Source organism: Abramis brama (genome assembly GCF_963993115.1).
Source record: "Abramis brama genome assembly, chromosome: 3".
Lineage (NCBI taxonomy): Eukaryota > Metazoa > Chordata > Actinopteri > Cypriniformes > Leuciscidae > Abramis > Abramis brama.
The window spans coordinates 39393874-39417747 of NC_139965.1; the positions used below are offsets into that span (position 1 = coordinate 39393874).

The 23874-nt window shown below is 37.5% G+C and overlaps 1 protein-coding gene across 8 annotated transcripts in view; it reads right to left on the reverse strand.

Moving 5' to 3' along the window:
• ppip5k1a (diphosphoinositol pentakisphosphate kinase 1a) overlaps positions 1-23642 on the reverse strand; it is a 32438-nt gene extending 8796 nt beyond the window's left edge. For 4 of the 8 annotated variants that reach the window (XR_014605413.1, XM_084108959.1, XM_084108955.1 and 1 more), the window contains exons 1-25: positions 23559-23642; positions 19481-19964; positions 18355-18550; positions 17058-17148; positions 16856-16941; positions 16198-16352; positions 14316-14417; positions 13997-14158; positions 13745-13866; positions 13511-13612; positions 13287-13373; positions 13113-13188; positions 10390-10499; positions 9544-9842; positions 6942-7063; positions 6667-6849; positions 6415-6556; positions 6078-6301; positions 4060-4187; positions 3850-3964; positions 2201-2308; positions 1937-2050; positions 1663-1803; positions 1423-1516; positions 452-577 (exon numbers count right to left, since the gene is read on the reverse strand). Coding sequence is in view for 7 of the 8 variants with exons in the window: in XM_084108959.1 (XP_083965085.1) it covers positions 452-577; positions 1423-1516; positions 1663-1803; positions 1937-2050; positions 2201-2308; positions 3850-3964; positions 4060-4187; positions 6078-6301; positions 6415-6556; positions 6667-6849; positions 6942-7063; positions 9544-9842; positions 10390-10499; positions 13113-13188; positions 13287-13373; positions 13511-13612; positions 13745-13866; positions 13997-14158; positions 14316-14417; positions 16198-16352; positions 16856-16941; positions 17058-17148; positions 18355-18550; positions 19481-19630 (3235 nt within the window). In the remaining variant the exon portion in view is untranslated. Of the gene's footprint in view, positions 1-77; positions 108-451; positions 578-1422; positions 1517-1662; positions 1804-1936; positions 2051-2200; positions 2309-3849; positions 3965-4059; positions 4188-6077; positions 6302-6414; positions 6557-6666; positions 6850-6941; positions 7064-9543; positions 9843-10389; positions 10500-13112; positions 13189-13286; positions 13374-13510; positions 13613-13744; positions 13867-13996; positions 14159-14315; positions 14418-16197; positions 16353-16855; positions 16942-17057; positions 17149-18354; positions 18551-19480; positions 19965-23558 lie in introns of all 8 variants that reach the window. The other 4 variants (XM_084108961.1, XM_084108956.1, XM_084108960.1 and 1 more) reach the window with 2 other exon arrangements.
• Positions 23643-23874: the final 232 nt, after the last annotated feature.

The window sequence follows — 23874 nt, forward strand, 5'->3', positions numbered from 1 at the left end:
ATTTATCAAATTTAGTAATAATTTCAACACCAATTTAATGGGTAATAGTTTGCCGTTCACTAAATCTACATTCTTACCATGTTTTTGCTTCAAACTTTTTTGGATTCCTGCAACGGTACACAAAAATATGTGCTTCCATTTAAATGATGTCAAGAATAAAACACTGCTCACAAAAAATTATAAATGACAAGAAACAAAAGACAATTTCAGAGAGACAATAAATGACACAGCAGACTCCATGAGCACCACAACACCACACATTCAAGACCATGAACATGAACCAGATGTGAAATGGTGAGTATGACAGCGAGATGTGTGATGCACCATCAGGACCTGATGTAACGAGAGTTCTTAATCCTAAACTTTACAGGAAGTGCCCTTTACCTAGATTTCCTGTATTGTAAACTCTTTTATTATCTCTGTGAGAGAAGGAGCTGGACTGAGCACATACCGTCTTTATAGGTCAAACTGCCTGAGGAGAATTTTTTGCGGTGTGTGCGTGCGTAGTCCTGAAGGTTGGGGGCACTAGAGGAGCCCCCCAGGACGGTGGTGCTGAAGAGACCAGCGCACTGAGAGCCTGCAGAGGGGGTTAGATCACGGAATTAGTGTGCACACCAACCACATGCACTTATTAATCAAAACACAGCAGTTACTGCAGAGGGAGTGAGAGGACTATAAAATCATAATATATGACTCATGCCAAAACCATTACGGTTTGGCGAACCTCAATGACAGGCTAGTAGAGTGAAATCTAATGAACAAAAGACAGAAGCAATGTTCTGGTCAGGGAAAGTATATACATTATATCTATTAGGAGCAATTATGAACACAAAAAAAACCTTAGCAAAACAGCAGATCAGTATGATATTAGTGAACATTAGCGTTCACGTGTCATTGATAGTAGATTACACAAATTAACTTCAAATCTACAGATAGTTAGGTATGAAATATGTCGGACTGCATGCAGGATTATGATGCTAATTTTCACCCTTGTCAAATGTTTTTTTACCATGCAAAATGTTTAACTTTTAAAATTGCAGCAAATTCAAGGCACTTTCTTTCATAGGCGTATAAAAAGCCAACTAAACGGTCATCACAGATTACAGCACTAAATAAAGCACTCATTTATTTAAAACACAGTTTAAATAGGCTACAGCAAAACACAGAATGATTAATCCAAAATGTCTAAAAATTAACAGCAGCATCCCACCATCATGCAACAAACTCCGTCTCTGTCTGGATCTGAAGTGTGTATCCACCAATTTCCTAGGTAACGTCTATGCAAGTGGTCAGCTAATGGCTTTTACACCCAAAATAACATGCAATATAGTGTTGCCTTGGACTGAGAGGGTGTGTTCCTGTCAGGGAGAAGAGATAAACAGCAGTTGTTGAGGCTGACTGAGACAGACACATGATACCAACCTAATCCGCTCTGCTTCATCTCTGGAGACTGACGTGAGCAGGAGGGGAAGAGGCGATAGCTGCCCCCTTTAGAGGATGAGCTTTCCGATAGGACCTGTGCACAGACACAAATAGAACTGTTGAATTATGGTACATAAAACCCAGCCTGATTCAGTCAATTTGACACCACAGAGATTTACAAAGCACACTGTACAACGGTTGGCATAGTAGGTTTATTGAGTGTGATGGCGGCTGTGATACCTCCATGGAGCCAGTCTTGCGATTCCGGATCAGAGGGGATTTCCTCTGGGTGCTGATGGCCTCCGAAAGGGGCAAGGCGCGGTCGGGTTCATCTCGTGCAAGATTTTCCAAACTACCAGGGTCTGTTTGCTTTTGGTCATTCTATGTCAACACACACAAACACAGACATGGAAAATTCTGCTGAACCATTTTTTATTTAATAACAATTCATTAGCTGAACAACAACCTAATCCAATACATGATGAGAAAATGTAACAAATGAAAGTCTGTATACTTCAGCAGAGGCTGGACGGAAACCAAATCCCATCGGAGCGCTCTCCTCCTCAGATACTTTGACCCCAGGGCTGAAATGCAGTTCCACATGGAAGCGCTCTTCAGAGGATGGGTCCTGAGTTAACACAACATCACAACTGTCACATTTCTTTGAGACTACACAGTCCTTACTCAAATAAAACATTGGACAGCTCAGTTATGACAGTTCACTTATGTTTATTCTGTACCTCAGTTGAGTAGAACAGACAGTGAGAGCAGGATGTACCTTGTTGTTGTCTTCGTAGAGCATAATGACGATCTGGGTCATGTAGTTGAGCTCAGACACTGCACTTAGATAATCCATGGCTCTCTTCCACTGCTGGTCCTTCTCCTCCTGAAACATCATATGTATCCTTTAACATTTAACTGAAACCTCAATCAAAGGTTCTTGTTAAAAATAAAAAAAGTGTTCCTGTTCTCTCTTATTTTTCTGCATTTGTACTTTTGCAGTAGCTTTTGTACTACTTTACCTTTGTGAAATAAGTAGCATACATTTTTTTTAAAAGAGTATTTAATACAGGAATAATATACTTTAAAAGAATATTTTTAAGTGCAAACTGAATGTAATGTTTTCAGATGCTTAAGTGGATGTTGACTGCAATTAAGTGAAAATGGATAATAGTTAAAATTTATATTAAATGCATTTTTTTTTGACACACTAAGAACTTTAGGACTTCAATACATCTTTACAGGTAATTTCATAATTACTTCTATTGTCTTTGAAACATGGTTAAAGTATCCTGCTAAATGTACTAACAGTCATTTATGGTAAAGTCACCTTTATTTATATAGCGCATTATAAAATACAGATTGTTTCAAAGCAGCCTGACTGGGACAAACAGGAAAATAATGACAGATAATGTCAAATGCTGACAGAAAACGCGACAATTTGAGTGAAGAAGAGACCGTATTCTAACCTTTATAGTCCGAAGTATCCATTCAGTACAAACTCGATAGAACAGTCGGCAATGTGAGAACGCGCAATGCTAGAGCTTTTATGTAAACAGGTTGCGTACTGCTTTCACTGACACCGCAAATAAGAACGTTAACCCAGGGTTTAGGAATGTACAATGTGAAACATCAGTTTATGAATACCCAGGATTAACTGTTAACCTCGGGTAAATTATGAGCAGTGTGAAACGTGAAGCAAGATAACCCAGGATTCAGTTTACCCGGGGTTTAGAATGACCCAGGATTAACTATTTCAAGGGTGAAAACAGCAGCGGTTTCTTTGGGTACCACTTTACACAAAGCAGCGCTGCGCTATAAACACTACTTTATAGAGAGGTAAGAGGAAATGAAACGCCATCGAAACTATTCTGAAGACAGTAAGTTCCCTTTAGCGATACATTCATATAAACCCCCACCCCCAATTCAATATTTATACTTTTCTTCCTTTATTATTTCAAGCATAGCTTGTTGTGCCTGGTGCAAAATTTGCTCTGTTGGCACATCTGTGTTCTCCTCTTTGTATCCGTTTTCTGCCAAAGCTAATTTATGGCCGATCGACCAGTGCATCTCTAGCTGAATATTATCTCTAATAATGAAGTTGCAATTCAGTAAATTAAAAATGTTAACTTTAAATTAAATATTGAATGACACAATACAGTTTACAAATTATAATCAAGTACTTTGTATGTGCTTTAATATATCAACATATCAAAATAATTGTACTTCTTTGAAAGCAAAACAAAAGATTATTAAAGCATACTAATTAAAAATGTCCTTTAAAGTAAAACGTAATTTGGCAATATTACAAAGTGCACTTTTTACATGTGTTAAGCATAGTCATGAAAGACAGTAGACAGGACTTATGTGTACGTCACTTCGATTCTCTATTTTCCTCGTCATTTCTCTTTATAATATAATACTTACATCCAATAGGCCGCCATAACGGAAGATGCTAAGCAGGGAGTGGACGTGACTCTCACTCGTGAAATACAGCCGAGTTCGGACATGCCTGCCTGGTGACAGCACACCACGTGAGTATCTGGGATACAAAGATATGGACAAATTTATTATGGTCAATAGGAGAGACCAAATAAAAGAAAAAGGAGAGATAAGAGTAAAAAACAGGGCACTCACAGAGGATGCAGCTTGTTTACAGACTCGTCCTCATGTGTCCTCTGAAGGTCCAGTAGAATTTTCTTTACTAAAGGCAGACAGTAGGCATATGCAATATCCAGCTTTTCCACGTTATTAATGCCATACTCCTAAAAAAAAAAGTAGATTACAATCAGATGTACAATAGCAGATCCTGGCTTTGTACTAGGTAGAGGTGTTTTGGGGGGAAAAAAACAAGTAAGGGATAATCCACGGTTAGCTGTGCATTAAACGATTTTAATGCATGACGTGGAGGCAAAGAACCGCCTGATGCCTCTACAAAGTGCATTAAAATCGTTTTAACAACTAACCGTGGATTATCCTGTTTATACCATATGGTCATATGCAAGCACTGACAACATAAAAGGTTAGATCACCCAAAATTGAAATTCTGTCTTTAATTACTCACCCTTCATGTTGTTCCAACCCCGTAAGACTTTCGTTCATCTTCGGGAACACAAACGCTGTTACACTACGTGAACTCACTCAGAGGCCCACACAGAAGAAAATGAATAGCTGAATAAAGTTGTTATTTTAGTTTTTAGTATTCTCGTCACTTGATAAACTTGTGGTTGAGCCACTGTAGTCACTTGGACTATTTTAACAATGTCTTTACTAACTTTCTGCGCCGGCAAGTTTCAATTACAGAGAAGCCGATGGAGGAGTGAGACAGCTCTTAGATTTAAACAAAAATATCTTAATTTGTGTTCCGAAGATGAATGAAAGTCTTACGTGGTTGGAACAACATGAGGGTGAGTAATTAATGACAGAATTTTCATTTTTGGGTGAACTAACCCTTTAAAGCTGTTACTGATGTTTGCAGCACAATATTTGACCGAAAGGGAGAGAGAGATTTGTACCAGCATCTGTTCATTGTCTCTCTCTTTTAACAACGAAGCTGTGAGTTTAATTACTTCAGAATAGCGATGTAACCCCCTCTTTGCTGAGAAATATAATGTGGCGATTCAGTAGCGAAGCTATTTTATTACTAAAAGTTACAGGCCAGTGTTGGCAAGTTTCTGTACTCCTGAATGTTTCAGTGTGCGCAGCGCGATCTTTGATCTCTGTGTGCGAGTGACGTTTGTGTGTGTGCTCTTCAATGAAAACAGCGCATTAATATAGAATAGTGATTAAACTGACTTGGAAATACCTGTGCATTAAATGGTTTTTTTGCACACCTTCCAGCCAATCATATTTGAGTATTCAGAGAGACCACGGTATAACAAAAAATAAACAATATTTTATTACCTAGAAGACTAGATTACAGTACACAAGAGTATCACTATTTTCGATAAAGAAGTCGATACGACTCCCATTCAACAACTAAGTAGTTCAATTCTACTGCTATTAGCAAGGTTTATATTTTTAAATAAAACTAGAAAACAAAACAAAAATAAAAACATTTAAATTTCTTGAAATAAAATAAAAAAAATATTAAAACTGAAATACAATAAAATAGTAAAAAAAAAAAAAAAAAAAGGTCTTTCAAGGGTTGGACCCACTTTTGCCTTCAGAACTAACTTAATTTTAAGGCAACATTTCTTATTTACATTTAGTTTAAGTTAAAGTACTAAAATAACTCAAACTCAAACTAACTATAACCTATATAGACCTATTTAAAAATAAAATAACCTACATAAACTAAAATTAAAATGAAAACAGAAATTACAAATATAAATTCTAATTAAAAATATTTAAAAACAATGATACTAAAATAGCACTGGCTGTTAGACAAAAATTGTCAAGAAGTACTTATAAGGGTTTAACAATAATTTTTTAGATTTAGTTTTACTTTTTGTTAACTTTGTGTTGTGGTATCGAGGGCTGGGTGATATGTGAATAAAAAATTGAAATAATTTTTTTTTCTTGAAGAAAGTAATAGCTAATGCTCGTGAAAATATCTAGTGAAATACTTGTTTTCTGAAAAGCCCCATTCACATAAGCAAATGAAGAAAAATAAACTTTAGCTAAGGGCAAGACATACAGATTTCCTCACACACCTGAGGTATGACAATGTCGGCTAGAGCTCGAGAGAGCTTGAAGAGTTCCCCTGTGTCCTCCAGGCCCAGGGAGCTGTTGTGCTGCACGTCATACTTAACACAGTCATAAATGTCAGGAATCTTGCTGATGTCGTAGCGGCCGCTCTTCATGCGGAAGTCCCTTTCCAACTTAGACCAGCGCTGCAGCATCATCTCCAGTGTCTCGCTGTGGTACAGCTGTAAATCTGAGAGAGGCAACTCAAACTCATTTACTCAGGTTGTATCAAGTTTATCTGTATGGCCTTTTAAAGTGCGCTTTTCTTTTCTGTCTTTTTTTATGTGAGCACAGAGCAATCACCTGCTGATTTGGGGTCTTCAAGTCTTTTGCGGATCTGTGAGGTGAGGCTCTGGACAAGGGTGTAGACTTGATCACACATACTCACTGGATTCTCCACAGCCTTCATAGAGTTCACCAGAGAGCTGCTGCATGTTGGAGCCAGCTGGAGAAACAAAAGAGATGAAGTGGACACAGATGTGCTTTTCATATCAAGTCAGTGGAGGGACTGAAATACACCCCATAGTTCAAAAGATGTTTGACGCTCTGATTTACCCTGTCAAAGTCTTCTTCTGTGAAGATTTGATCTTTCTGCATGATCTCATGAAGTCTGGCCTTAACCCTCTGCTGACAGCCGCTGAGGGAGTCGATATCGTTATCCAGCAGGCCGTTCATATTTGCACTCTTTACCATCTGGACCAGGATGGGTGTCAGTTCCCCTTCCAGTGCCAAGAGACCCTGCGAGGCAGACAACCAACACCAGGTTAACATCCTCTGATAACTTTATATCTTTAAACCTTAGAAGACCTGTATTTGTTGTGGCTGAGGACCTTTGCAAATGCAGCAGCAGTCATTTGCACCCTGCCCTCATCCGAGGCATAGATCTTGAGGTCATGCCGGTAGGTGCTGTGTAACCTGAGCAGGCCACAGCCTGGAAAGCCAGCGTAATCCCCTATAAGTAGTCAAGAACATAACATTCACAGAGAAAAACTTGGTGAGACTAAATAGACATATAGGACAAGGGTAATCAACCCTGTTCCTGAAAACCCACTGTCTTTCCGGGGTTTAGCTCCAACCATAATCAAGGTCTTAACTGACAATTAGAGGCATGGGTGTTGGAGAAGGCTGGAATGAAACTGCAGGATAGTGGGTCTCAAAGAACAGGGTCAAGTCTGAAGGTTAACATGTCAATGTTAACATGTCCAAAAGGTTATTTTGCTGTAAAATCTCATTCACTCAAATTTGGCAACCTCAGACACATTGAACCAAGTTTGATGTCACTGAAAGTAAACACCATTGGTTGTTCCATATTACACAACCAATCAGTAAGCAAAACGTAACTGCAACTCTAATTTGCAAGATAAGGAAGAATCAGTGAACAATGGTTAAAATGTAAGTCTTAACATAATGTAAGCGCACAATATAGTCATATGAACAATATGGTTTTGTGACACTTCTATGGAGTGAAAGAAATTTAAAAAATACCGCTGCACAGAAAAAAAAGCAGAAATTATAGCTAAGAACAAACAGGAAAATGGGAAGCATATAATACGAAGACTGCTGATGAGGCACTGGGTTTTATCCCAAAATTGGGTAACACTTAATAATACCTTACATTTTATAAACTTCAAGGATCTTATAATAAATGCTTCACAGATCTTTGGTTAATAGAGTGCTGCAGGGATGGTGTATTTTTGTAGGCCAACCCAGAGGTTTGCATCACTCTTTTGGATTATTGCAGAAAAATAAGCTCTGTGACAAAAGTTTATAATTCTTACACATTTTGTTAATCAAGATAATCTTCACAAAAGAACATGTTTATGAATATTGAAGCTTAAATACAATCTGCAGCAGGTGAAGTTAAGCTATAAAGAACTTCACCACAGTTGCATGACATCAACGTCACCAAATGCCTTTTTCAAGATACGTAAAAGCTAGAAGAATTCACGAGTGGGGTATAACTGATACTAGTAAAAAACTACTAGTATTTTTATGTCATAGAATAAAACGTGAAACAAATCCTGAGCTTGTGTTAACCACAGGCATTTAACCAAAAACTCATTGAAAAAAGTCCATTGACTTTAGTTCCTAAATGCTCATTTCCTGGTTTTAGGACTTTTCAGCACTCTATGTGCATTACATTTTTGTTTAATTAGTCATTACTCAACTGTAAGTCAGTTATTTAACTATGGTTAATATATTCCTATTTGAAAGTTCACCAAGTACTGATTTATTAAGCATTATATAATGTTTGTAGATGAATGAATAATGAACATTATTAAAATGTCATCCGATATTGAGTCACCGTCATTAATATGAATGTTAAACAGTTAGATTTAGGTATAATGTTGGATTAGAAAGGTGTAATAAGGTGCTGAAAGCATGAGATTTGTGGACTCTAGAAAAATAACATCTAAAGGGGTTCTCAACTCTGGTCCTCGGTCAACAGTTTTGCTCCAACCCTAATCAAACACACCAACACAGTGCCAGGCGCGACGCAAGTGCCTTTTGCTAGTTTCAGCCGACGCAGTTATCATTTTCATGTCCTGCGCCACGTTGTTTAAATAGCAAATGCATTTGCGCCCATTTGTGAGCTGGTCTGAAAACGAGGTGTGTTCAGGCGCATTCTTGGTACGTTGCTATTTTGAGGCAACTGAAACCTGGTCTAAAGTTTTAAAAAAAATTGCGCGTCGGCTTGCTGAAAAGATGCTCAGCTACTTCTCTGCGGTGATGCTGCTGCAGTGCTGTCATATCTGGATACCGGGAGCCGTTATAAAACGCTCTCGCATGTTTAGTTTTTGCCATTTTAGGACGAGTAAAATTTACATTTGTAGCAACAACCAGATGCAGTTTGTCCAGTTTTATCTGGAATGCGAAAAAAAAAATCTCTTTCAGTCTTTTAATTAATGGGAGCTATCCAATCAGAAAAAACACATGAAGTGACCAGGTACACATGAACGATGTTACCACAATGCAACACATTCATTTCGATGTGTGTGGAATATTTAATAAGGACTCGATACTGAATATCTATACTGAATTTATAGCATTGACTATGTATAACGGAACAAGCTGCAAAGCTGTCAGCCAGTAACTTGTGTGCACGTGATGCGTAGTGGTCACGCTGCACGCTTTTATTGACTTGCATAGTTTAATTCTTACACTTTAATAGTATATATAACTCCTACCTTAATATAACAAACTGTGTTACTATGAGGAATGATTACCTCAAAATGCAGATCTGTATGCAGGTACAAGGTACTTTATCTGAATGAAATACATACATCTCTCTCACTTTTGCTTAAGTGCCAGCGATTAACCCTCAGCGTGCCAGTGTTGTCACGCCTGCCATAGGTTGCCGACCCCTGGCTTAGATCATTAAAATAGGGCCCCTTACTGACAGACAAACAGGAGGGTTTTTTTTTTTTTCACCTTGCCCTCCAGGATACATGCAGCGGAAAGCCCTGCCAAGTTCTTCAGCCTGAACTCTGCCCGCTGGAGTCAGCTCTCCCCCCCACTTCAGCACCAGCAGTATAGAGGCGCCTTCCTTACGGGTATCTGCACAAAACACAAACAGCAGCACCATAATGCATGACATGATTAAAGCCAAACACGACTGAGTTTCTTGATCAACAATCCTCATACCTTCCTCCTCACTGGATGTTTTGGGCTGTCCATGAGGAAGGTAGGTTAGCTGAACTTTCCTATTGATTCCAGAGAAATGACCATACCTGAAAAAAGAATAGAACAGAACAGGGACAATAATGTAATTAGGGTATCTACAGGCCCCAAAGTTTACTTTCCACTTCCCTGTTCTTGACTGACATCTATATTAACATAGCCAGAAGCACCTGCCAGAACAGCTGCTCAGAAATCCATTCAGTGCATCTATGAGTGATGCTTGTCAAGAGTTGTGAAAGGGGACACTGCGATTTCATTGTGTCATAGGACAAAACTTAATACTGAGATTCTAAAAATACTGCATGTTGGGAATATCACTGAACATAGTATTCATTTACAACATCCTTCAACTGAATCTCCTTTAAGACATGTTACATATATCTCCTTAGATACACTAGAAACATTATTGTATTTTTCTGAAAGAAAACATCTGTTAAGAATATGATGGAAATTAATGTATTGTTTTATATAACACCCGAGCTAGTAAAGCTTGTGTCTGGAAAATATGTCGTGTCAAAAGACTTAAAAGGAGGCCACCAAGGAAGACTGCAAGTGTGCCAGTTAGCATGGCCCAGTTAACATCTTACATTAACGTACATTTCTAGAACGGTCTTCAGTTGTTCAAGCTTGGACTTCTTCTCCTCAACTTCACAGTCAGTATGCTGTCCTATATCTGCCAAGAGTGTCCTGGTAATGTCCAGAACTTCCTGTGGAAACACAGATAGCACAGCAGGGTTTAACAATAAATTAAAGGTTTAAATGAGTGGTTCTCAAACAACGGGCCAGGGGCCCACTATGAGGGCTCAGCAAACTTCCAAGGGGGCCTCATGATGACTTAAAATTATGTAAAATAAGACACAACAAGTATTGAAATAAGTTTAAAATTAACCAAAATCAAGGTGTTTCTTATTTTAATTTATCCCCTCAACAACCTTTTTTTTTTTCCTTTGAAGCACCAGGATTCCCAGAGTCTTGGAAAACCTCAATATATGAGGAAGCCTAATTTTAAAAGTTTGATTGTAGACCTGGGCCCTTATGTATAAAACTTCTAAGAAATGCTCTTAAGAATAGTCTTAAGCTTTGACTTAAGTGTCAAAAAATTCTTAGAAAAAATTAGGACTTCTCGAAGTGCTGACTGAAGTGGCACTTCAGCTGTGAACTAAGGACTACAATGATGTCAACCCAAAATGGCTGCCCTCAACCACTGAATAAGCCGATAGTGAGCCTGCAAGGGTGAGGTCACCGCAGCATGACACCAATCATTTAATGTAATTATAATAAAATAATTTAATTAAGACACTGAAACTTTAATATTGTAATTTATTAAAAAAGAAAATTGCTTTGCATTGTGCAAAATTATCACAAATTAGTATTGATGCTGTGGAATCCTTTTCTATTGATAGATGTCTCCTCATTTACAGTTGGAGCAATGATGCAAACATGAGTTCCATCAGTGGATCCAACAACTCAGGGAAGCTTGCAATCCTCATAAAAGTGGCTTGATTTTGCTGCAAGATTTGAAGATCAGTTGGAAAGTCAATGAACTGCCAAACAGTAGTGGCCAAAAGTGAGGCAAAGGAAAATTGTCAGATTCACACAGTATTAAAAATGTGTTAAAGATTTTGTAAGCATATTGTGTAGTTGTGCTTGGAGTCAATTGTTTATTTTTGATAACACAATGAAACATGCCAAACTGTAGAAATATTTTTTAGCCAGGCTATCATACAAAGAAATTATGAACACATGAAAAAACAAGAGAGGACAATGAAATATTAATAACTGACTATAAGCTTTTTAGTTTTTCTAAAACCTGTAGCTGTAGTTTGCCCTTTTTTGCCACTTAATATTCAACAATATTAATGATCTGCCTGCATTGACACCATTGTCTGAGAACTGAACTGAGCTGGACGATGACATGACTGTTTTCTCCAGAGCGAATACATAGAAATAAATAAATAGATAACTGATGATTTTTACAATGGAAATGAATCAGCACTGAACTTACTTAAGCTGGACAATGACACTATTTTCTTCTAGAGCTGCTGTACAGCGAAAACTAACTTTTCTTGTAATCAATGTAAATCTGGTTTGAAACAATCTGTATTGTAAAAGCACATCACTTTTGGCCACTACTGTACATTTGGTGTGGTCAGTTTCACAATAGTGCTATTTCAGACCCTGCTTACTGTGGAATGATGAGCTCAGAGTCATCTGCACTGCTGCATTTTTCCAGTCGCCAAAAATTGAATTATTACTTTAATTTAATTTAATTTCATTGCTATAAAATTTCTTAAAGGTTAGTTACAAAAAGAATATCTTGATGATCAACTCCGTCATCATTTAACTCCAATACATCATATTTTTGTTGAAAAGTACATGGCCTCCTCCTCTCTGCTGCCATCTTGTTACTCCTAATTAGGTTAGGATACCTCTCCAGCACTCCTAAATAATTTAGGAGCTGAGACCTAGTCTTGACACTTAGGAACCTTTATGAATCACACTTATTCTTAAGTTTAGGAATGAGAGTAAAATGATGTAATTCTTAGAATTTTGACAATGCAATTATTTTATTTTTAATTATGATTATTTTAGTTTATTTTTTTAATTTACAGAAAACAGCAGTTCCCATAAATTAATAAGGGGTCAATAAGGTTGAGAACCAATGGTTTAAATTCAACCAAAATATAAAACATAAAATCTATAATAATAATAATAATAATAATAATAATAAAAGAATTTACAAAATTGTTACCTGGGATATATTGGGCCAAGATAGTTTATGAAATGAGTAATATATTTGAGGAGTTGGTATTGGAGCCTTTATTTTTGATTCTTGGTTTGCCTGATAAAACTTCGATTTTATCAAAAGAAAAAAAGACTGTAAAATCTTTTGCAGCTAGGAAAAACATTTTTGGATAAGTGACAAGACTCTGACTATATCGGGATGGCACAAGATGTTGATGGAATTAATTCCGCTGGAATATTCAACTTGTCTAGTTAATGGTCAGCCAGTCCAGTTTTATAGTGTCAACTATTCTGCAGAGGGGTTTTCCCATTCATGTGCCCCAAGTACATAATGGTTTTAAACTTGTATTGCACTCTGCAGTTATGTATTTAGTGTATTTATTTATTTTACTTTATTATCTTATTTATTATTTTTTTACTCTTTTAGTGACCTAGGATAAATGTGCTCATTATTACTTCAGCAGAATGTTTTATTGTGATTGAATCTTTTTGTGTGTGTTTCTGTTTTAAAGTTGGAACATGTTTAATAAATGTATTTAAAAAAAATAAATGAATAAATAAATAAAAAATGTTACCTGGAGTTGTTTGGGTTTCTTTAGCTTCAGCTTGCCCGTTTTATATCCACCATATTTTTCAAAAAGCTCAAAAAACCTAGAAGAAAGGAAAAAGCACCATATTTTTGCTATTTGGATATCAGTAATACTTTAAGACAAGTGATTAAGTCTATTAAGCAGGTGGCAAGAACACACATGGGATTCCGCACTTCCATCTTCATCTTCTGCTTTGGTGTACGATCTCCATGGCGGATCACAGCTATTACGCAGCGCAGCTCCATCCTAGCGAAGAAGAAAAAAAGTAATTCTGATGCAATATCATAATAGGTCACTTAAGAGTGGACACCTTAAAAATATATGAATGTTGTTGCATTAGACCAAAAAAAAAAAAAAGAAAAAGTGTAGCATGAGATACGTACATGGTGCCTGATGTAGTGGGTACAATAGGAATGTCCTCTGCCTCTGTAGGTATGGACCACGGGATCTGGAACTGAGGAGCCAGCTCCCTCATCACAATATTTCTGAAAGAAAGAACAAGCCAAACTAATCCTGTTGTGCAATTTTGCAACTATATGTTAATATGTTTTAAATACAAAGATTTTGAATCTTTATCTGATGATAAAGATCTTTATCTTAATCTCATTAGGCTTTACCCCAGGATCTTAGCACAGTCGTCATAGTATTTCATGGAATTCTTCACAAAGCTAAATCCGTTGACATCACACACATACGAGTGGCCGTTGGCTCGGAGGAGGTCGAATCCACACACTGTTTGCTAGAGTGTAAAAAGTATTTGAGAACAAAATCAGCATGAACAGGTTAAACCTTTGAAACATTTTCAGTCTGCAAATTCTTTCTTGTACATTCATAATTTTATTCTTGAAACCAAGAAACGAGCAGCTGACCTTGAATGCCAAGCACACTTTACGGGCCACAAGCTTCTCCATGGCAGTGAGCATGACTGGGTAGCGGATTTCTTTGCCTTCACTGTCTCGCTCAACTTTCCCGTCAAGTGCAGGGGACTTACGAGCTTCTGCGTGAGCGTAATCTGGCCCAACTGTGTACACCTGTAACAAAACAAACACGCACAAAAGAATGTTGCTGCTTCTCTAAAAATTTACAAACGAAACAAACACGCAAGAAAGCAGAACTTTGCTCTATATAGATCATGAGCAACAGGGTAATGCAATCACCGAGTAGAAAAGAAGGTAAATGATTTAGTACCTTCACATCTGTTCCATCGGTTGGCATGAACTCTTCATAGATATAGGAGCCAGTTTTCCTCACATTGCTCTCTGGAGAGTAAACACTACTTCTGCTCCCAATCTGAAACAGACACACATTCACACACAAATGTTACGATTTTGCCATCGTGCAACATATTAACAGTTTTGTACACAGTTTTTCTATTAAACTATAGTTCATATCACTGTAGGCAGTTCTAGGAAAGCTACTTTGAACATAGCTAACAAAGTTGCTCATAATTCTAAGCAAATAAACTCTACAAAAAAAAAAAATATTATAAAAATTATACACTACAAGTTACAAAACAATAACTAGTATTTAAGCTATTTTGAGGGGCGTTTTTTTTATTTATTTATGAGAATATACAATTTATTTAAAAGACAGCGGTATTTAATTGGCAACACAATGAGCATCACAATTAAGGTAACCGTAACAAACTCAAACACATACATTTATATTAAATACAATTGATAAAACTAAAATACATCCTAATTTATATAACTGAACCAAATAAACATCTGAATTTAAAGCTGAAGTAAAGTGTAATTTTTGTGACACTAGTGATACCAAATGTAGTAGTTGCTTTTCAATAAGTTTCATGAACATTCCCCCATCTGGTATTGGTTGAAAAAACAGATTGTTCTGTCCCAAACTCACAGCATTAGCTGGGCCAGTGTTACTGTGTCAGGCTGGTCGAGATGCTCAAAAAACAGAGTGAGGTTTTGATAGAGCCACACTGTAAAACTTTCCAGGGAGTTAACATACAGATGGCTTGCTTATAAATATCCCAGCGTATTTAACTGGGATGGTTAAGTAGTTAAACACTTAAGCTTTAACCATTTATTTTGCAACAAAAAAGAATATGTAAAATTCAGGGACAACTACAGGGCAAGAGTGCTCCAGGGATGATGTAATTTTGTTGGCCAACTCATAAATTAGCATTATTCGGTTCCCTAAGCAAAAAGCCAAAAGGGTTGTTCTATTGGCTTTAGTATCAGTACAGAAAATAAGCTCTGTTACCAACAAAAGTTTATGGTTCTTACACGCTTTGTTAATCAAGATAATATTCACAAATTACTTTTATGAATTTTGACACCTAAATATAATTGCCAAAAGTAAAAAGCTACAGATAGGCTATAATTATAAAACACCACAGTCACACAACTTCAAAGCCATCACTATTCATTTATTTAAAATCTACAAGTTGAAAAGTTTGAGATATAGTAGTTATAGTAGAATATTTAGCAAGATCGCAAATATAACCACAACGAGGCTGTACAAGCTGACTAATCAATAGATGGGTTTTCCTGTTCAGCATAATAATATTTAATGTCCCAGACAACCTGTGTAGTTCCATTTAGCCAGTTGTTAGCAACTGCCTTTTTCAAGATACGTAAAAGGCTTAAAAACAAAATCACAAAATGTGATATGTTGTATACTGATATATTATGTTGTAAAATAAAACTTGAAAATATCCAAGCTTGTGTTAACCACAAACCTTAATTCAGGCATTTAACCAAAAACCCATTGACTTCAGGACAATGGAACTGGAAGTTAAAAAATGCTGACTCGTTTCCAGGTTTTAGGACTTTCCTGCAGCACGCTATAACTCTGCTTGGTAAATCAGTTGTTTTAAATGAATGAATGAATGAGCTGCTAAAACAAACTGAGTAGTGTTACTAGTTGCTCCCCAACATAGACTGTAGGATAAACTCTGCAATTATGTCTTTTTTTAACACAGCTGACGGGGAAGGCTAAAACAAATGTCAGCATGTTCTTCTCCGTTTGCTGTGCTTGTATGACTGAGCGGATGCAGCTCAAGCTCTATGGAATAGATAATAGGCAGCCACTGCAAAAAGACCTTCCTGAAGAGGCGTTGGCTGCCTCCCCCGGCTGAAGTTGGGTAGTAGATGTACACATTATGGTCCTCAGCAGAAACGGGCTTCTCTACGAATGGTTTTAGAAAGACTTCGCCGTTAACTTCAACTTGGTCTTCTCCCTCAACCAGGTTACACTCTGTGTCAAAACAGGAAAGAAAAGGCCAGTCAAAACAGAGTTCCAGTGAATAGAAACAATATCTGAGCAGATAGACAGATAACACAGTCATCATCTGAGACAGGACTGTAATGTGGATTTATAGCTGGGTAAATATAGCACTTTGAGTGTCATTTGTTTTAGAGCAGAATAAATTTATTCAGGTCCTCAGGGAACTGTCATAGCTGCCAAGAACATAACGGCTCAGTGGATGCCAGATGGTCACATCATGGACTTCAGAGCAATATTTGTATCCTTGGCCTGTGAAACACTTAAAATTGCTCTACATGAGGGGCTATATTTACTTGGAGACTAAAATAAATCAGTGCAGAGACAAAGCAGGACACTTTGCTAATATTTCTACTTCACTGTTGGATCATGAAGAAATAAGCAAGCAAATAACAAAAGAAAACTCTTTAAAAAGATATCAGGAAAACAAAACTTTAGATCCTCAAAAATACTGGGGGAAAAAAGCTTTGACTGACCATCAGGTTTGTCAGGGTCGCGGTTTAAAACGGCATAGCGTGGGAGATCTATCCCCTCCTCCTGCAGGATACGATACACCTCCCTCCTAAAATATTATTAACAAAGGACAGAAAAAGCCTTATTCGGGTATCATACAGGATGCTGAAATGTATGCAAATATGAGATATGCAAAACTGTGGTTAATGAAAAATATGGTTATACCTATCCTGTATGTAATACTGCATATTAAGATCATTGATGAGCAGCGGGTTACGGAGCTTTGCGTAACTCACTGCCTTATCCAGGGGGAAGCCTAATTCAAGAGAAAATATTACTGTTGGTATTATGGGCATGCGAATATAAAAATGGCTTGTCAAAGACACAACACACTGGTAAACAAATATGTAGACTGTTTATCAGGTATATTTATATACCAAAGAACAAGACTTAAGATGTGGTCACAATTTCTGATGTTTTGCTAATTTTTGTGGGCGGATTCCAGTCAATTTAATAGGAATCAAAAATGCAATCTGGAATTTCTTATGAGGGCGGAAGATTTGACTTTGTGACCTGTGCTTCATACGGCACATTGCTACACTATTGACAACGGACCTTTTTGTATGCAAAAATTCACTAATGTGACCGCACATTTTTTGCCTCATTAGATTAGCTAATGATGCAATAACGTTAGGTAACTGAACAGGAGACCCCTTCAAAAAAGTTGCTTCATTGAGTGGTTAAAGGGATGGTTCGGAATAATTTTAACCTAGGGTCCTTTGCACCATGACCTCGAGCCAAAAAAAACCCTAGAAGCTTTTTTTCCCCTGGTCGAACATTATTAAAGTAAGAGCTTATTTAGAGATATCAGTCGAATGGCTTAGTGCAGGCGCTAACGGATCCAAGTATGTATCTCGTAAATCAGTGGTTCTCAACAGTCCTCGGGACCCGCTGCTCTGCACATTTTGTATGTCTCCCTTATTTAACACACCTGAATCAGATCATCAGCTCGTTAGGAGAGACTCCATGAACTGAACTGAGTGTGTCAGATAAGAGAGACATACAAAATGTGCAGAGCAGCGGGTCCCGAGGACTGGAGTTGAGAACCACTGTCGTAAATTACCCCGGTAGCGTTAGCATAAGCCATCAGGCAAGTGTTATTTAAATAAACTCCTGATGTACTTACAAACTTTGCAATGCCTTGTTTTATGAGTACAGAACCTATTTGTACTACTGTAGAAGTTTGGTACCATTCCGGGCATTATTAGTGGGGTAATTTACGAGATACAACCTTGGATCCATTAGCGCCTGCACTAAGCCATTCGGCTGATATCTCTAAATAAGCTCTAACTTTAATAATGTACGACAAAGGGGAAAAAAGCTTCTGGGGGGGGGGGGTGTTTGGCTCGAGGTCATGGTGCAAAGGACCCTAGTTTGAAATTACTCCGAACCATCCCTTTAATACTTCAGTGGAGAAACCTTATCTAAAACCAGCTCAAAAGGGCACAGACACAAAATATACCTTTAGAGTGAAATGAGATCAGGCAGTCACAGAGTGGCCACTTTTCCACCGGCTCATTGAGTATGATGTCCTCTGGAAAGATGACCACTGTGATGTACTCAAACTTGCAAAGACGTTCCAAGATCTGAGTCATGGGTTTGGACTTAGATTTCTTCATCATACAGCAAATCCCCACCACGATCTGACGCTCTGGAGGCTAAAAAAACAAACAAACAAACAAGGATTTAAATGAGATATACATCTACCTAAACATACTTTGTTATATGTACTGACGTTAGAAAAAACTGAAATATACAAAAATGTAAAATACTAAAACATAAAAAATTTTAAATTATTAAAAAAAGAAATTAAGCTTCTAAAGCAATATACTTAATGTGGTAAAAGGAAGCAGTTCTTTTTAAACAGTAAAAATAGTAAGGAGTAAAAAATGTTTTAAAGAAATTAATACATTATTCAGCAAGGATACATTAACTTGATCTAAAGAATGCATTAACTTAATTTCTATTCCAAATCCCCAGTTATTTTAAATGATAATGATATTTTATAATATTACAGTTTTATCTATATTTTTGATAAATGAAGCCTTGGTGAGTATAAGAGAATTAAAAAAAAAAAAAAAATTCCAACCAACCCCATACTTGCACATTTGAAAAGAATAGCTACCTTTTTGCATTGCAAAATAAGGTGGACATGGACGCATGTTTCCACTTCAGAATAAAAAGTAAAACAGGTAACTGAGAAGGTGCAAAATAAGAAATGAGAGAAAAAAGAAAAGAAAAAAAACTCTCATAGTTCTTCACACAAAAAAGATAACCCAAGTTTTGGGGCAAAAATCTGAAAAATGTCCTCAGATAAGCATGTACATGTGGTAACATCTTAAAAAAGGGATACTTTCAGTAAACTCTAGTCTACATTTTATTTCAGTTGGTAATGGGGAACCAAAGATCAAATATTTGATGTCCGATGTGTTGCTACCATAATTCCTGCTTCTATGGCTAAGAGTCTTTAAAGAAGTCTTTAATGTTACATAGAAAATATGCTTTTGTTCTCAAACTATTAAATCCCCAGGTACATGAAGGCAAAACCTCTCCATTAGACCAGACACTCAGTTGAAAACCATCCGTACCGAATCATCCTCCAGGTCGTCTTCGTACAGATCCATGTCTGTCCTCATGCTGGCGTAGTCGTCCAGGCCCTCGCTCTCATCCTCCGCGCAGCCCACGAAGAATCTGGGAGCGCTGCGCTGGCTCTCGCCGGGGCTGCTGGGCTCTGACATTACAGTCCACAGCGGCAGCGACCCTCTGCTTCCTGCCGCGCCATCTCACGCCAACACGCAGAGCTGGAGGGGTGCGCGGCCAGACCAGCTCTGTACCCAGCCTGCAGGAGCAGTGGTGGTGTCACCGGCAGAGTGTGTGAGTGTGAGTTAGTGAGGTGGAGGGGAGGCTGAATGAGGCCTGCCAAAGTGCACGTAAATAGTTATAGGGAAGGATGTGAAGTGATGGACTGATAACACAAATTCATTCTTTCTAATGTTGATGTTTTTCAGAGATCTTTGAGAAGGGATCTTTCTCTATGTGTCTCCATGCTTATGAAATACAGCATCTTCTTTCCTACAAAAATAAACAAACAAACAGGCTTGATCAATAAGTGATCCAGTCATTTGGTGCACACATAAAATCTCTGTGAGAGGGCTGATGTTTGTATTATCTCAAAGTCCATTGTATGATGGTCACTGAATGTAGTCCTTATTCAATTACAGGGATAGTTCACCTGAAAATTATAATTCTGATATAATTTTTTTTTTTTTTGCACAATTATAGAACAAGTATAAAACATCTGTTACCATCTCTGAAAATAACCACAAGTAAAAAAATAAATAAATAATTCAAGAAAATACTACAAAATAAAAGAGTATTTAAGAATTATATTTCACAGAAAACCTTTATTTTACAGAAAACTACAGAGTGACCTGTTAACACGTAGGGGGCCTATAACTATAAATCATAAGAAAGGTCTAAGGTTTTATTCTAAATATAAAATTACTGTAATGATACAAATCTGTGATGGTAATTTCTACATTTTTGTCAGGAAATCGAATGCATCCACCGAAAGAGAAAAAACTACAATGTGCACTTCTTTACATTTGAGAAAAAACATGGATTTGCTCATAATCTTTCTTTGCTATTTTTGTACCCAAAATAAGGTGTTGTGATAATTAATGAGTACACAGTAATGTAATGCCTGTTTCATTCATACTCGTAGCCGGAGGGCACCCTCGCACAGAAAGTCCACAAATGAGACTCACATGCCTGGTTTCACAGACAAGGCTTAAGATAGTCCTAGACTAAAATGCATGTTTGAACTGTCTGAACTTGAAAGCAACTTGCAATGACGCATCTTAAAATATGTCAGTGCCATTGTTTTGTCTCAAGATGCACACCATTAATGTTCTTTTTCAAAGGCATGTTTAAAAAAGCTACTTAAATGTCCTAATTGAACTAAGGCCTAATCCTGGTTTAATCTAAACCCTGTCTGTGAAACCAACCCAGGGCCAGTTGCATAAATAAATATAACCACTAACTTAAGACTGTCTTAAGAACTAGTCTGACCAACAAGCAGTTAATTAGGACTAATCAGTCTCTAACTTTTCAGATTCAAATTAAAGATAGACCAATCTACCTTTTTATGTAACTGAATTAAAAAAGTTATGACCTGGGTTTTGAAAAAAAAAATTAGATGACTAACTTATGACTAGTCTAAGCAGTTTATGCAACCGGCCACAGACCATAAAGTCATAAAACTTATGACATTCCAGGAAATCCCTTTTATGGACAAAGGCATCCAGCTATTGCTGCAGCAGCCGCTGAATAAAACGCAGATAGAGACGTTTTGACAGATGATACATGAAGACAATAAACATACAATTGCGGCAACATATGGTTTATCTGTGTTCTTCTAGACATTTGGGGTATTTTCATAAGAATAAAGCATATTTATCAATCCGCTCTGATCCTAGTGCTGCACTTCACCATGAAACACGCTGTGCATATATTTCTTTATTTAAACAATTACAGCCTTACGGTTTAATTTCGGTTAATCGTGCAGCCCTAGATAAACCTCATACACAAACACAAAAACAAGCAGCTCGGTCTTATACAACTGTATCGCAGGCGTGCTACTGTGGTAAATTTATTCATCGCCCAAAACATTTGTTTAGTAACATGTGCGACATATGTTGCACTGCACAGCCCTGATGTGAACAGAGCGGTTTAATCCAAGTCTTCCGAAGAGACATGATCACTTTAATTGACGGTAGCAAAAACAAGTAAATGTCATACTGCCGTTAAGTGCGTACACTACACCATTTACATAATGCTCCAGCAGACAGCGAAATGCGTCACTATAGGTAATTGGAGGTGCTACAACATACTGCAACATGATCCGTAACAATAGGCTTGTTCGATTTGAACAGGTGTTGTGCCGAATTTCGACCCCCTGCCAAATTATTACCCCCCTCGTTGAAGTCAGTACCTGATTGCCTAATCCTAACCCCACCCCTAATCCTAACCCCTCCCCTAATCCTAACCCCTCCCCCACAACTATTCCTAAACCTACCAATACTAGGGGGGTAATAATTTGGCGGGGGTCGAAATTCGGCACAACACCTGTTCAAGTCGAACAAGCCTAACGTCAGTGGCATATGACACAATCCATCGGCACTTGTCTAAGTTTTAGTGGCACGTGACAATGACAACCGGATGTGTCACCGGATGTGCCACTAATCATAGCGGCCAATATGTATAATAATGTGCCAATGGCTTCTGTGCATAAGATGCCACGCCCCTTAATGTTAATACCGCCTCTCTGATTGGTTACATTTAATTACCCATTAGCAGGTTTTGACTCATATATGTGCTGGATTTTTTAAATATTCAAAACAGCAGGACTTCTGTCTGTGTCATATTGCTTAATTATCATGTTACAGCTCCTGCCCTCACGTCAGCAGATTCTTCAGTCCAGACTAACCACAGAGCTCTGTTCTCAGATATTTTAAATACATTTGTGCCACTGTAACCATCCACACTGCAAAATCAACCCTTCACGTCAGCTGACTGACAAACATCTACACTGAATAATATAAAATAATCTTTAAATTGGTTAAAGAGACACCCCCACACTCCAATCTCATTTGACTAAAATGCTTTCAAGTCATACATATTTTAACTGAATCAACTAGGTAACATGATGAAGGTGGTAGCAAGCCTGAACAGTTGAATAATCCTGTAAAATAGTTAACGTTAGATCTAATAAGTAGGATAAATGTGCAGGAAACCTCATAACAACACACTTCAAGACTACAAGATTCAGAATAGTTTGAAAAAGCTTCCAATTTTCCAAAGGCATGCATCAAGATACTTGGGAATATAAAAAAGACAAATGAATCGATTGTCCAGTTTGAATCCATTCTTGCCATACATTTTATTTTGGGTAAAGCTGGTTCCATACTTAACACGATTATCCATCAGCTGCGCAACGTATTAGACGCTCCGAATCCCGTTTAACCTACACCTGTTCAATTGCTCGAGGAACTCTAACACAACTTGGCCATAAGCTCTGCATAAGCTGTTTTTCTACAGAACACATCCTATATGCTATCTACGACTATTGATTACTAAAGGTTAACGTTAACTTACACGTATGCTGATCGGTTTATGGGGAAGGTCAAAGTCTATGGAATTTCACATTACACATAAAGCGTGTTTTGCTAATATCTGAAAACATAGTATTACACATGTATAACGGTGACAGCCCAGTCTACGTATCAGGTTACTAGGTAACGGTTTCAAAGCTGTATACCAATGAACATTGCAATGAATTTCCCATTAAAATTATATGAGCGAACAAACATAACATAACATAGAATTACAGCGTAATGAAACCCCAAACAGAACAACGGGGGGAAAGTACACTTTATATAATTTCTTACAGGTTTCCATTTATAAATATGTAAGAGAAGACGTAAGTAGGTTGTGTGGGCTCGCTAGCTAGCACACGGCTATTCGTTAGCTCAACGTAAACAAGACACTTTTCTTCAGCTATTGTGAAAATTGAATGACAATGGAAGCTAATTTTCGGCTACATTAAAGCTCTTTAGTTTCATGCAATAATGAGGACATAAACGGCATTTTCCAGTGATGACTTACTACGTGAAATGCGAGGCGGTGTTGATGGTTTCACAGCTGTCCTCGGATTTGACAGGTTGTAAATGAAACCGAACTTTACTTCGGACGCAAAAATAAACAAACGCTTCAGCCAATGAGAGAGCAGGATTTGCAAACAGACCTCCGTGCTTTACGTGTGAGGCGATAAAAGGGCGGGACTTACGTGGCAGCAGCGGGACTTTATTGCGCCTTAAGTTTTGGAATAGGGATAGTTCACCCAATTTTTTTTTATCTGTCATCATTTACTCACCCTCAAGTTGTTCCAAACCTCTAAGAGTTTCTTTCATTTGTTGAACAC